Source organism: Leptonychotes weddellii, chromosome 11 (assembly GCF_054177405.1).
Source record: "Leptonychotes weddellii isolate Sample4059 chromosome 11, ASM5417740v2, whole genome shotgun sequence".
Lineage (NCBI taxonomy): Eukaryota > Metazoa > Chordata > Mammalia > Carnivora > Phocidae > Leptonychotes > Leptonychotes weddellii.
Genome location: NC_138379.1, coordinates 42,769,488 through 42,784,757, shown reverse-complemented (window position 1 = coordinate 42,784,757; position 15,270 = coordinate 42,769,488). Strand labels below are relative to the sequence as shown.

The following is a 15,270-nucleotide window of genomic DNA, read 5'->3' as shown; positions in this document are numbered from 1 at the left end:
TGGGCTGGATGACCAGCCAGAGTACTTATCATCATCCCTGAACCAACAGGATGACCTTGTCTCAACTCCTTTAGATCAGAGTTTCTCCAAAGTACTGACATTTGGGGCTGGATGGTTCTTGTTGTGGTAGACTCTCCTGTGCATTTGCGGGATGTTTAGCAGCAACCCTGGCCTCAATCCACTAGATGACAGTAGCATCCCCTCAGTTGTTAAGAACCAAAAATGTCTCCAGACACTGTCAAATGTCCCCTGAGCAGATGGACAAGTCCATGCATGGATGGACTGGGGGGGAGAGAGGGAAGGATGGAAAGAAAGAGGGGAGGGGCGGGGAGGGAGGATGGGTGGATGGATGAAATTATCCCCCTGCCCTGTTAGGGACCACTGCTTTAGATAGATGTTTCTAAACCTCCTAATAGATTCTGACTGCCGTGACATAACTCCCCAGGCAAACTCTCTTTCCTCCATCCTTCCTTCCTTCCTTACTCCTCCCTCCCTCCTTCCTTCTCTTCCTTCTTTCTTCCCCAGGAGTCAGAGCTTTGAACAATGATACAAAAGCCAAAGCTCCAAGAAACAGATGTAGGAGACTGAGGCCCAGGGAAGTAATAGATGCACAACATTGAGGCACATCAATGACAACCTAGGAGAAAACAGTTGGGAACACCAGGGTCTCACTACTAGGGCCTCTGGAAACAAAATTTCAGGAAAGCCTCAAAAGCCTGTTCCTCCTGCCTTCCCAGCCTTAACACCAGCCTCTTTCTTCTTCAGCAATGTTTAAAATCCTCTCTGATAGAACCAGGCCACTCATCACTGCTCCAAGAAATGACTGCTGGCCGCAGCCCAAGCCCTGCCTCCCCAGCTTTAGCTGGGACCTCAAAGCCCTTGTTCACCTGCTACTCTCCATGTCCTAGATTGGTCCTGGCCACCGTTTTGGAGCTGTCTCATGGACGTACTCCCAGTCATCCTTCCAGGGAGTAAGGATGCTCAGGGGATGGGGATAATATGCAGAGACCAAGCAGGCCCCGAGGAGAACCACACCTGAACCTGCTGAGAGAAAATTAATCCCAAAGCAATGGCTCAGAGTCAGGAGAGGAGGAAGGCTGGGGAATAGGGCTCAGATCTTCCTTTGGGGGAACAGGACTACAGCAAGGCTGGAGCAGCCACAGCTGAGTGGAGAAACACGGTGAAGAGTTAGCAGGGGCGTGGATGGGAGACAGGAAGCCTGGCAGACCACCAGACTGTCACCTGCATTCCCACCCACACAGATTCCTCGAGGGCGATCCGCACTGACTGCCTGACGAGAGAAGAGGGAGAAGAGGTAGGCCCTCTTCCCCAGAAGCCTGGCTCTGAGCAGCCCCATCTTATCAAGCCCAGCTGGGGGAAGCCAGAGGTCTCAACCCTTCCCAGCTTTGCTGATGAGATATGGAACAAGGGCATCGCCAAGAATTTCTGCTTTGCACTTTTAAAGGGGCTTGTCAGAGCCCAAACTTATCACACTGATCCTCTTGAAAGAAGAAAGCAGCCCCACCCAGCCCTGTCCCATTCCTCCCCACAGCTCCTTTGGTCATTAACCACACACACCAAACAGCACTCACTCACACACACACAACTAGAAGAACCAGTTAGGAAAGAGGTGTGTAAGTGCACAGACACTGAGAATTTCTCTCAACAGAATCCTAAGCTTCCTGACCACACCCTGCCTAGGGCCCTGGGTCTGTAGCTTCCCTGTCAAAACCTCTCCTGGTTCCAACCAGCTGTTTCTCCTGGTGCTCAGCCTCTTCCCCTCCTTCACACAGTGGAGAAAGGGCCAGGGTAAAGGCCCAACTCCCTCCTTCCTCCGCCAACACACAGCACATCAGATGGGGAGCTCTAAAGGGCCAACTGTTACCCACCCTCCAAGCCTGGACACCTTTCTCTAACTGCCCAGGCACCGTTCCCCTGGGCTGCACCTCTGGGCTGCAGCCTCAATGTTGTTAGGTACCCTCTGTTCCTTACTACTTTCCAGCCTGGGGACAAATGAGAGAAGATGACAGAGAGCAGAAGCTCAAAAAGCTTTGCACTCAGGCTGACTGGCCCTGTCCCCAGCTCCCATCCCACTCAAGTTCCTGGAAACTCTCCCTCAGCCCCAACTAGCTGATGGGAGTGGGAATCTCTGCAGGAATGCAGTCCAGGCTCCCTGGTCAGGCGCCGAGGCCACTCCACATAACTCCCTAACAAGCTGCTTCCTTGGGTGCATTTTTAAGTGTCAGGCTCAGAATGCAAATGATTATAAGGCTTTGTGGAATAGCAGCATCTTCCAGGGGCAGATGTCAAATTCGACAGGCAAAAATTAACAGCCCCAGGAAGTAACAAGGCAGTAACTTTATTTTTGAACCCCCCTATTGCAAATTAGCAGGATAAACCTCAGCCTGTCTCGGAATATCCCACCCCAGGTCCCCAGGCGTCATGCCTGATGTGGGCGGGAGGCCAACGAATTCCCCAAGGCCCCTCGTTCAAGTCCACTGCTCATAGAAAAGACATGGTAGTTTCTGGGCCAACTGATCCTCAACCTCTAACTGACCAGAAACTCCAATCCAATCAGCTGGTCCCCAAGATGGAGATTTAACATGGGTGCTCCGTGCCCCCCACAGCCCCATTATCACACACCCAAAACAAAGCTTTGTCTGTCCCTGTGCAAGCAAGGCAGCAGAAGAGTTGGTTAATCCAAACAGAACCAGAAATGACCTTAACCTCACAGAGCACAGGCTGGGCCAAGAACAGAAGAGAAGGCTCCTGGGAAGTCCCAGGCACTGGTCAATCCCAGGCAAAAGTGAAACCGACATTCAGAGTTCAGCAACAAGGGCCCCCGTGAAGCCTCTGGGGGGTCCAAATTCTTGGGCCTGTCTCCAGGGAAGGAGAAAGGGATAGATCAACCAGAATCTAAGAGAAAGAGATATTCTCTCTTATATTTCCCTCTAGCCTCCCTGGTCTAGAAATTTAGCCAGTGCTAAAATACAAAGGAGGGGATACAAAGGAGGAAGCTGTGTCCAGGGCAGTGAACTAACTACAGATGCTGAACAGCCCCACACCCCCACCCTACAAGGCTGAAGCAAAACCCAGGTGCCTGGGTCACTCCCTGCCCTCCTTCCAACACCCTCCTGGGTACTCCACTCCTCCCCTTATCTGCACAATGCTCCAAATCCACAAGCTAGGTGAGTAGCAGAGGAACACGCCCCCACTGCAGCTTCATCCCATCCTAGCCCTTACCCCTAGCTCTAGCTCATCCGTTCAGGAAGCAGCTACGCTGCTCCGGGATTTCCTTCCCTCCTCATGCAGCATCCCAATGTGCCAAAAGACCCCTCTACTGAGTCTGGAGCCTGAGACCCAGACACCCTTGCCTCTCTCCTCCTCTTCTCTCTAAGCTGACTGAAGAAAGCCCAGAGAACGGCTCTGTTGCCCAGGACAGCGCCCCCCAAATTCTCATCTTCCCCTGCTCCACCAGACACAGTCCCCAAACAAGCCCAAACAGAGCCTAGGATCATGGAACTCTGGACAGGGAGAAATGGTTAAAGCATCTCTTTCTCTTAGTTCAGTTCAGTTGATGCAAAAACATGCATCTCCTCACCTGAAATCCCTGGACAGCCCAGACGGGCTGCAAAGCCTTGTCAGAGAAGAGGATCACAGAGTGGGCAGAGACCACCGTGCTGGGGGAGGGGGCTAAGAACGAGAGCCTCCCCTGCCCACTGCAGCAGCTGCACTGGGTGCTCCCAAGGGCCCTGGGCAGCAAGAACACATTCCGATTTCTTCTCAACTAGAGGAAACAGGAATGTACCCTGCAACGGGAGTGGGGAGGAAGATGGGATTGTGCCTCTGATCCCCACAGCTCTTGACCTCAACTCTGGGGACCATGTGTACAAAGCTTTTTCCCAGTGTTAAGGGAAAGGCCTCCCTCCCTAAACCCTTTTGCTGTTCTAGGGATCCCACTCCTACAGCCTTCCTGTTATGACCTAATTTTGGATGGCTATATACTACGCACTCCATTCCTGGGGAAGCAGTGCCTTTGTGGATCCAAGCACTCTGCTATTTCCCCAGAAATGCCAGCCCAGCAAGTTGTAAGGAAAAAACGATGAAACTGATGGCTCAAATCAAATGAGGGAATAGATGACCTCCTCTTCCGAAGATTCCCTAGTCTTAGGAGAATCTGGAGGATTCTCCACTAGGGCCACTTCTCTCTCTAATGTGTTAACTAAGACTACAGTCTCCAGCCTCAAGTCCTAACACAGAGATGAGACAGAACCAGAGATGAGAGAGGAGGGGTCAAGTGCAGAAGTACACTGCTTCTCTTCTCTTGAATGATCTACACTCACACACAGCACATTACTTGAACAAAACTGAAGCACCCACTGAAGAGAATGAGGCCAGAATTAAAATGAAAGCCCAAAATAAACCCAACCCACCCCATTCTGTTGGTTTTTCGTTGACCCTGAAACATGGGTTTGCCAACACCAAGTCTTCCCAATTGAAGGACAATTCTCCATGGTACCTTATCTTTCTGACTTTTGAGCAAGAGGAATGAACCATCCAGATTACCGTTTCAAAGATTTATAGCAAACAACCTCAGAAGACAGAGAGGAGAGTGTCTCCCTGGAGGGCAGAGGCAGATTTGTTTCCTGACCAGAATAAAGATAACATCTCTTTGTGGGGCAAGGGTTGGGCACGTTTGCTAGCCATCCCCTGAAAAGATTGGGGTTCCTTAAGCTTAGAGTTCCTCAGCTGGGACACAGACCCACTGTGCGTACAGTCTCTACCTGGACCTCCTCTACATTGCCTCATGGGACCTGGGAGCAAGGGGAACCCACGTTAACACGGAGCTCATGCTTCCTGCTGTGCCATGAGCAATAAAGTCCTTTGTCTTCGATCCAAGAGTCTTGTGTCTTCTGTCAGCATCTGTGAATCTGGGGAGGGCTAAACTTGTTTGCAAGCAGAGTAAAATCTCAGATGCTTTTTTTTTTTTTTTAAGATTTTATTTATTTATTTGACACAGAGAGACACAGCGAGAGAGTGAACACGAGCAGGGGGAGTGGGAGAGGGAGAAGCAGGCCTCCTGCGGAGCAGGGAGCCCGATGCAGGGCTCGATGCGGGGCTCGATCCCAGGACCTGGGGATCATGACCTGAGCTGAAGGCAGACACTTAATGACTGAGCCACCCAGGCGCCCCTCAGATGCTTTCTTGACACCACTTACTTTAAGGGAAAGTAGGAGACAGATATTAAGGACCAGGCACTGTGCTAGGTACTCTGATAAACATTTTATCTCATTGAATCCTAACAATAATCCCCTGAAGTATTATTACTATTATCATTATCATTGTTAACATCATAACATCATCATCATCACTTTGTAAGAGAAGACAGAGGTCTGAGAAAAGTGATTGCCTAAGGACACACAACTAAGGAAGGACACACAGCTAAGGAAGCCTTGTGAAAATAAAAAAAAAGGATGATGTGTGGTTTTCCCCTTTTTGTGCTCCCAGAAACCCTTTGGGTTTCAGTTCATTCAAGGTTAGGCTTTAATTTCTCAGCTGCTCAGTCTTTGCTAAGCTGCTTCCTCTGGTGCCCATTTTCTTGAGAAGTTCCAGAAGCTGGGCCAGGTCTGCCCACAGTGAATGAAGTGGAACCTGGGAGTGTTCCTCCTGTTCTTGCTCTGCAGCCCCCAGAGACAAGCCAGCCCACCACCTCTGCCATAGCTTACCCACAATATCTTCATAGGCATTCTCTTCTAAAGTGCTTTTGGATCCAAACTTGGGTTGGCTCTCAGTACCATTCTCAGTTGGAGAAGAGGGGTACAGGGACTGGAGACTGGATGCATCCTCAAACTCAAAGGATTTTCTGTAGATAACAAGAGCATGAGTCATTCCAGCAAAACTAGATTCCGACTGCCTTGTTGGGGGAATGGCCATGGGCAACAGCAAAGTCCAAAGGTCCTCCTCACCAACCAGCTACCAAGCAACGCATCAAGATGGATCAAAACTTACCACTCAAATGAGGAGAGAACGGTCTGAGAGGCCCAGACTGGGTGCCTGCAAATAATACCTGTAACAACTCCCACAGCTAAGAAGGGTGTCATGTGTCAGATGCTCTATCAAATGCCTTGCATGTGAACCTCATTTATCTTCACAATGCTGCTATGAGCTATTGTGCCATTTTATGAATGAGGAGGTGGAGGCTCAGGGAGATGAAATGACAAGAGGCAGGACTCACCCAGGCTCTGTGGCTCCAGGGTCTAAGCTTTGACCTGGGCCTCCAAGTCCTGGAGCATGTCATCCTTGAGAAGCACCTGCCAGTACCACAAGAATAGAGTACTTGTTCTGCCTCTGGAGTCTCCATCACACCTGCACCACAGCAAGGGCCCCTGATCTGAACAGGTGGTAAGGACTCAACAGTGGACGGGTGGTGCCCAGGGCTGTTTGGGGGTCAGGGAAGCAGTTGGTGGTAGGTGGGGTGTTGGAAGAGGAAGGGCTGAGACTTCCAAACAAACCACACTGCTTCTGAGGTGGAAGTAGGAGGGCAATTTGTAGTCAGAAGCTACTTCCAAGAACCAGTTTCCCTTCAGCTAGTCACCTGCTCCTTCCCACCCCACAAATGGCCATCCCCTCTACTGCAGAATTTTTAAACCACAGCTTGTTAGCTCCTCAGACAGCTTGAGCCCAGAGTACTCTCTCCTCCTCTCCTCCATTAGCTAAGGCGTGACCCCAGCTGCATCCGCTCTCTCTCCAAGGCAGGTCCTGGCAAACCCCCGGGGAGGGGGAGAAAGGAAAGGCACTGACTGAAGACCTCCTCCCACCCATTAACACCTCCCTCTTCTTTTGGGTACCATTAGACATCTCAGCCTTTCTCTCTTGTTTAATGAAAAACTCCTGAGAGTCTTGGGGTGCAAGTCAAGAACTGAAGGTGTCCTAAAAGCCACATTCTATGCTCAGCTTGCCTGGCTACTCTGGAGCACTTGACACAGCTCAACACTCTAGCATTCTCCTTCCTTCGCCTTGTATGACACGGTCAACAGCCTCTTTGGCAGTTACTTTCCAGGCTCTTGTGAGGAGTTCACCTTTTCTACTTGCCTTTTAAATGCCAGGGTCTCTCAGAATTCTGTCTTTAGGATTCTCTTTCTCACTCTGTACTTTCTGGGGCCCAAATACTGATGGCCATCCCTCTATCTACCACTCCTACCATGATGGCTCCCAAATCTGTCTCTGACATAGACTTTCCACCCAGTTGAGTGCAGTGGTTCCTGAACGTAGGCCCACAGAAACTGGTGGTCTGAGATCAAGCTCTCATGGATCTACATACAGTGAGGTCAACATCTTTTGCAGGTAGTTCTCAAGTTAGCAAATAAGACACAAATCATGTTCAGCCAAATTACCCTTGAAAATCCCTCAGGAAGACCAACACACTGTCTTGGATTAAGACTAATATTGTCAGTTTCTCCACAGATTTTTTTTTAACAGATTTCTTTTTCTTTGGTTGAATACCCAAAGAAATATTTGGCTTGCATTTTTTTAAAATAAAAAGGTATATTAAATATAAGAATCATACCTGACACAATAGAAACAAACTCCCCTGCTCCTAGAGGGAATATGCTCACTATGTGAACAGGCAAATAAAACAGTCTGTACTTTTTGAATGGTCTTTTTTTCCCCCAAGAGCACAGATTTTTAAATTTCCGAAGTTACTTCTTATGTGAAGTGGCCCTACCATATATGGTATGTGTGTGTGTGTGTATATTATGTCTAAATGTAATGTGTGTGGGAGTATGTGTAAAACCTTCAGGCTGATGTACTCTCCCGCACCCCCCTTTTCCACCTTGCTAACTGCAAATTCTTTGCTCTTCTAAATTTAGTTCAGCAACTCCCTCTATAAGGAGGCTTCGCTCACTCCCCAGCCTAATTTAGCTGCCTCTTCCTTTGGGTCTCTATAGCACCCTACATGGACAGGGATCACGTCACATAGAACAGCATCTAGGATTTATTTGTGCATCTATCTCCTATACCACATCAAGAATGGAAGAATGGAAGAACCACATCTTATTTGACCCTGTGTCCCCTTAACCAGTACAAGGTTTGGTGCATGGCAGGCTCTAGATGGGTGTTTAAAGAAATGGATAAAGAACAAAGCAAACACTCTTGGTAGGCTGTTAAAGACTTAAGAGCCAGTGAGCATGCTGGGGTGAGCCAAAACATAGGATTTCCCTTAGCCAAGGGCTCTTCTGGTCCACGGATCTGAAACTTTCTGATATCTTCCTCTCATGGCTGAACAGTTATCTATATGAGATGGGATATGCTGGATGCAGCCTGAAGTATGGGGTCCAACGGAAGAATCCTGAGAAGTGAAATAAACCTGAATGCCATCTGACTTTGGTTTAGAAGAGAAAGGCAGTGAGGGAGAGAGGGATAGGCCTTCCCAAGGAGGCAGGCTCCCAGCCTACCCCAATTCAGAGAATAAGACGCCAGTCAACTTTCCCAAACCCTAGCAGCTCCAGCTCCCGGTCACTATAGGACAGCCCAGGTAGTCCAGGGTCAGGAATGCGGAGACTGACCAGGAAGACAATGAGAGTGTCAGCACAGGTCATTCTTGGACATGGTGAAGAAGCAGTAAAATGTTCTTTGACTCGTTTTTCCATCAGTCTCCCCTTTCAGGATCCAAGGATCCCCTCTCCCTATAGGCCCAGGGTCCCTAAATGGCCAGGAAGCCCTCAGGAAAGAGAAAATCACCTTAAATGTCTCAATACTACCGTGTTAAGGACAACATGCAGTATTCAGATGATGATTCCCTCAAAGAAATAAGTTTCTAATGCTGGCATTTCAGGTGGTCATGAGGCTAAGATCCTACTACTAGTCCTCAAGGGACTGCCCATTTTATCTAAAAGGAAGGTGGCCCTCCCCCTCCCCCAGGGACCAAGGAAGCTCCAACAGGGTTCAAGACACAGCCCAACTTTCCCCCAAAGGCCAAATCTAGCCCACACCTTCAGTAGACAGCATTTGGAAGAACCATTTTCACCCTCCCACTCACATTTACATATCCTTATCCCAGCAAGAGCAGAACAATTTCTTTTTCATCTAACTCAGGTTACCGCCTAACAAGGATTCACTGCTTCGGGACCTAGGAAGCACTGCTGACTGAGACCCACAATTACAATCCGCTTTTGCATCTTCAAACGAGGAGAAAGCCACTGTGCCCGGCTGTTAAGACACTGGAGGAGCATTCGTTACCTGCTCTGGGACTTGCGGTGACCACGCATGTCCTTCTTGGGTCTCCGGGTGACTGGTGGGGCTGGGGTGGAGGGCAGGGGGGGTGGAGCAGCAGGTGTGGGCGAAGGAGGTAGACCATTGCTTGGCTTATTCTTGGGGTTCTTGTCAGCCTCATATTCAAAGGTGCGCTTGGGTTTGGGGACAGGGTTCACAGCGGGATCAGGGGAGCTCTTTGATGGCAGCAGCTGGGAGCTCGGGCTATTTCCAGGGGTCCCTGGCTTAGTGGAGCCACTGCCTTCCCTCTCCAGGGGTGGGCCTGCCTCCCCCCCAACTCCAGCCACTCCTGCCCGGCTGCCAGTGCTCACACTCGTGCTCCCTGTTGGTTCCTCCAAGGTGCCCAAGGTCCCAGTCTTCCTTCTCCCTCGGTCTACACTGTAGCAGCTGCTGGGGAGCTGGGGGAGTCCCCGGCCTGGCTGCTCCTTCAGGGCCTGTTCAATTTTCTGGATCCGACTCAGCACTGCTGAGCTCTCTCTCCTGCTGCCATGCCCCCTGAGGAAGGCGCTGGGCTCACTCCGGCCCGCCCGTCTCTCTGGCCGATAGAAAGAGTCCCGGACAGGGAGCGCCTCTCCTTCCTCCTCGGTCTCAGGGTAGGAGCACTCTGAGAAGGTCCTGCTCATCCTCCGGAGGCCCTTGAAATCGAAGGCTTTTTCTGAGCTGCAGGGGGATGGCGCCACGCTGGGACAGCCCTCACTGAGCGCCCACTCGCCCCCAGAGCCCTCCCGCTTCTCCCCGCACATGCTCATCCTGGGCGAAGCCTCTCGGCGCCCCTCCCATGCTGAAATCTTCTCCCGGATGCCCAGGCTGTGGGCACGGGTGCCAGTGCGGTTCAAAAAGAAGCTCCGTGGGCCAGCTGTTGGCCCTAGGGATGGGGTGCTCTGGGCAAGGGGGAGGCAAGCAGCTACTCCCTCTACATCCTGGGCTGCCCCTTGGACGTTCTCCTTCTGGTCCTCTCTCTTGCACACTGAAGGGCTTCTGTCCAAATAACTGAAGTTGGTGGCCTTGAGGGGACAGATGGGTGGTGAAGTGTCTGGGGAGGGAGCTTGAGGATTTGGGGGTGAAAGATCACGGGGGTGCCAGTCCTTGAGGAGCAACCGGGAGCTGGAGCGGCTTGGGTACCTGCAGGCTGACGTTTCACTATCACTGAGCGGGTAGATGGGACTCCTCGGTGGGGAGAGAACTGGAGGTGGAGAGACTGACTGAGACCTAAAAGCAACAAAAACAAAAAAAAGGAAAAGAAGAGAAAATGGCAGTGAGTGGCCTGACAACCAGAGGCATGGCGTTTCGTTTTTGGCCCACTCAGTATCTCTTTCCTGCAGGGCATCCAAGCTCGAAGTACTCTATTCAAGTAATACACCTTTCAAAGCCGTCCTCAAGGGAAGGAACGCTGCTTATTCACGGCCGGCCAAACTCAATGGGTCTCCCTGCCCAATTCGATCCCAGAGGCCCTGAGTGCTGTCTGGAACAGGCCAGCTCTGTGTCAGGTCAGAGGATCCCAAGAAGCTACATGGGCCAGCTAGAGAACAGTAAGGCCAGGGGTGTGCTGCGAAATGTTTAGCGGTCGGCCCTCTGAAAGAGAAAGCACAGTTCTGAACCATCGGCCAATCTCCGCAGGATAAATACTCCCACTGCAGCTGATTTCAAGCTGCCAACATGGCCCCACGGAATGTGGCACTGGGAAGAAATGCTGGTGATCAGTTCCCAGGAGCTGCTAGAAAGCATCTCAAGCACGCTACTTCCTGAAGTGCCCCAAACATACACCCGAGCCCTTTGCTCCGTCTCCTTAACAAACCCCTGTCTCCCGAGACTTCTGTTACCAGCACAGCATAGTGCACCTCAGCTTGGGTCTTGACCAGAATCTCAGGTCCCTGAGAGTCTCAAAGCATCAGGGTCCCTCAAGAAAGAGTCCTCTCTATGGGGGTTAACATAAGAATAAAAAAAAAAAAAAAGAAAGAGTCCTCTCTGCCCCATCAGCGAGGATGCCCATGGAGAGGAGAGGCCAGCTCCTCAGGAGGCTCTACCCTCCAGCAGTGGCCACTTCTCAGCACTAAATCCACTTGCAGGTCTTAGCCAATAGGGGGAAGAGTTCGAAATAACTGGTTTTACACATATTATTAACTCATTTAGTCTTCACGAAAACTTTACACAATTATTATTGTTTATTATTATCTCCACTTTACAAATGAAAACCACAAAGGCACAGAGAGGCTAAATATCTCATCCAAGGTCCCTCAGCCGGTGAGGGGGGAAGCCAGGACAGGAACTTATAAAATACTATGCTGCCCCTCTCAAGAGGAAGCAGTGGCCTCTGCCATCTTTGTGAACTGCCTAGGCTCCCAGACATAACCTGGCAGAAACCCTCAGAGCCCCATGCATAGCCTTATCTCAAATGTAGCATTTATAAGTAGCAGGGACCTCTTCCCCTTCAAGACCTCTAGACCTCTTCCCTACCAGTCCACGATTTCTTCCAAGTGGAAGGACACATCCTCAGTATCTGGAAGGTGCTCAGTGAATGGAGGACAAATAAAGGAAAAGGTAAAGGTGGGCTTATTGACAAGAACCATGAGCAGACTTCTCTTTCAGTACACTTTTCTAATTGTCTGCTAGGGTCATCACTCTCAACTCTCGGCGCTCTCCACAAGCAGTTTTAGTTCAAATACAGCAGGGTCTTGCCAACACCGCACACTAAGAAGGCCTACCTGACCCTCATGCCATGGCCCTTAAAGCTGGGCGGGAGCCTCACAGGCTCCAGAGGGCCATGCCATCCACAGGAAGGCAGCCAGCTGCCCTCGAGCCAGCCTGCTGTCACTACTTGCTCACACACAGAAAACTGGAGCTTGGGTGAGTCAGGGATTGGCCGACAATTCCCTGTTGGGTCATAGCCTCTGGCTGCCCTCGATCAACAGGAAACCTCAACATGCTTAAGTTGTTTTTAAAAGGGCAAGTCAAACAAGAGCCATCCCACGTGTACATGGGCACGGATGGTAGAAATGCAGTGCCCAGCCAAGGCAATGACCAAAGAGACTCTGCACAGCAAGGACGTATGAAAGGAATAAGCCTCAGCACTCCCTAGGGTAGGCAGCAGCAGGGCAATGTGCCAAGCTCGAGCCTGGGGAGATCCCAACCTACTCACAACGAGGGAGGCCTTAAGTCCCTCATTTATTTCATAGAACCATGGATGCCAAAGGTCATCATCAGTCCAGCCCTGCGAGCCAGCAGTGTCTGGACTCCACAAAGGACTCTGTTTCCGTTATTCTCCTTTGGAGGTGGGAGAAGGTGCCGTTAATAGAAAACAACCTGGACATGTGTTTATTCATTCAACAAATACTTAGTGAGCACCTACTATGTACCAGGCCCTGCTCTAGGTGCTAGACACAAGAATAAATAAAAGAGGCAAAAATTCATGTCTTCATGAAGCTTAAATTCTAGTGGGAGAGGAGAGTCATCTAATGAGACTCAGAATCTCTTAGGAAGCCTCTTGTATAAACCTCATCTCTCCAGACATTCTGATATATGCTCCCCTACGGACGAGTCTCCTCAACCCCCAAGGTGAGAATTCACCAGGCCATGAAGCCACTGTATTTATTGGGGGGGGGCGGGGAGCGTAGGTGTGTATGGCGTATGGCATGGCTCCCACAGGTGGGAAAGAAATATGGTAAGGATCTCTGGTCTGTCCGATTCCAGCATGGTTTTAGAACAGATGACTCCCTAACTTCCCTTAGTAGTTCCCGCATGGAAAAATCTCCACAAGGTAAGAAATTCTCTCAAAGCCTAAATACCTAGCCTGCTTTAACTGAAGTTTAGTTTCTCTCCTCTCATGAAGGATCAAATAGAGAAGAGGCTGGCCCTTCCCTTTAAAGGTGCTGGTCTTTGTATCATTGCTGAGTTTCGGGCAGAGCTACAGGGGCTCCTTGCGCAGCCTCCCCACACAGGCCAGGCTCAGTGTGTTCTAGCAGCTCGGGATGGGAGAAGGGGCCTGCCCAAGCTGACCTGGAGCCTAGTCATCCCCAGGTTCATCACAGAGAAGGCAGCATTCACTCACTCCAAGGTCCTAGGGATAAATTTGTAAACAATATAGATAAGGCCTTGCCCTCATGGGATTCTCACTTGACAGAAGAACTCACTGCTATCTCTCCATGTTTCTACCTTTTTAGGAATGTGACTATACGCAAAGCCACTCATTCTCTCTGAGCTTCCAGCTTCAATTCCTCCAAATTGTTCTGACTATATCACAGGGTTGTCATAATGGGCAAATGAGACTGGATGTGAATTGATATCATATACTGTAACTCACTATGACTGTCAGTTATCATTAGTATTAAGTTCTTCACCAGGTTATGCTAGGCCAGTTCTTCTCAACAGAGGGTAAAAATATTATAAAGCCTTAGGGTTCACATTTCAGAGTAGCCACTAACAAGTTACATGACCTTGAGCCAATAGCTTTATCTCCTTAAACCTTAGATCTGTAAAATGGAGGTTAAAAGAACACACGTCTCAGGGGATTATTGTAAGGAACAGAGACAACACACATCAAGTGTTGAACCCAGTGGCTAACACATAGTACTCGGTTTTAGCTTGATAATTACTAATATTAACAAGGGGCTCACTATTCAGAATAATCACTTGGCAAACTTTTTCAAAGAGCTTACCTTTGTCCTTGGATTCTAAACATCTGGAGTGGAAGAGAAAGGGAGTAATTTAAAATGGCCATAAATCCTTTGCAGCTCATGATATCAAAAGGTGGATCCTATTTTTCTGCCCCTTAAATCTAGGTTTACCTTGTGATTTGCTTTGACCAACAGAATGGAGTAGAAATTAAACTAAGTCCCAAACTTGAGGCCTCAAGAGGCCTTGCAGAATCCCCCTTAACATACCTGGAATGCATACCCTGAGACTGTCATGTTAGGAAGCCAGTCTAGTCTTTTAGAGGATGAGAAGCCATGTGGAGCACAACCGAGGCCCCTACAGCCAACAGCCAGCCCAACGTGAGCTGACACTTGGACCCAACTGAATTTGGCTACATGAGAGACTCCAGGGAAAACCATCAGAGGGACTGCCCAGTAAATGCACAGAAACGTGAGAAGTAATAAAGTAATAAACTGTTCTAATAGTAAAATGATGCAGGTGGGAAAGGTCAGCCATGTGTATAATTGGCCTGCCCTATCCCAGTGCAGAACTCCTGCCCTGAACCTTCCATTCCCATGCCTCTCTCCTCCACTTCCGCACAGAGCAGCTTCCATGGTCTTGATGTTTGGATCTCACTCTCTCTACTAGGAGCTCTGGCCTGAGAATCTCCTCTGAGCACTCCCTGCAAATGGAGCTAGTTCTGTAATCCCAATAATAGAATCAGCTTCCATCAGTCTTTTCCCCAAGTGGAAGGAGGGCTCAGGACAACCTGTTAACCCAGAAAACAAGGAGCCTTAAGGGGGGAACATGATGGGGACTGGCGATGAGGATGCATGGTTCTTTGTGGCAGTGTTCCCATGGCAGGTGGCATCTCCTGAGCATGGATGGGAGGGGGTGCTCACTCACTCATAGGTACCAGTCCCCACTAGCTATCTTCCAGTTCCTCAAATGCAGGCTGGTAGTGAAAGATAATTCTCCCCTGTTGGACAGTGGGAAACTGTAGCCACATGAATGGTGGTGCCTGGATCCAAATACATACCAGGTGCTATTTTAGGCATCATGGATCAGCAGAGACTAAAATTAGACAAAGTCTCTCTATAGGTTATAGTCTAGTGGAGGGAGGCAGTGTGGCTTTATTTGTTTAGAGTGAACAGACAATAAACAAACCAACACTGAGAGATGGATATGGAGCCAATGAAGAAGAATAAAAAAGGGGAAAGGGAGAAAGATTCACAGTGAGGGAGATCAGGGAAGGCCCCTCTGCCGGGGACAATGTGAATATAGCCTTAAGGAAGTGAACAATGAGTTTATCCAGGGGACAAATGTTGTAGGCAAAAGGAGCAACAGGGCAAAGGCTTGAGGCAACTA

General features: G+C 49.7%; 1 protein-coding gene across 12 annotated transcripts in view; it reads right to left on the bottom strand.

Annotated features, from left to right (window-relative positions):
• Nucleotides 1-15,270, bottom strand: part of DENND2B (DENN domain containing 2B) — a 147,333-nt gene that overhangs the window by 24,804 nt on the left and 107,259 nt on the right. For 9 of the 12 annotated variants that reach the window (XM_031017224.2, XM_081798621.1, XM_081798619.1 and 6 more), the window contains 2 exons: nucleotides 9,241-10,482; nucleotides 5,727-5,863 (listed from right to left, as the gene is read on the bottom strand). In XM_031017224.2, coding sequence (XP_030873084.1) covers nucleotides 5,727-5,863; nucleotides 9,241-10,482 — 1,379 coding nt within the window. The remainder of the gene's footprint in view (nucleotides 1-5,726; nucleotides 5,864-9,240; nucleotides 10,483-15,270) is intronic. The other 3 variants (XM_081798623.1, XM_081798622.1, XM_006728493.3) reach the window with 1 other exon arrangement.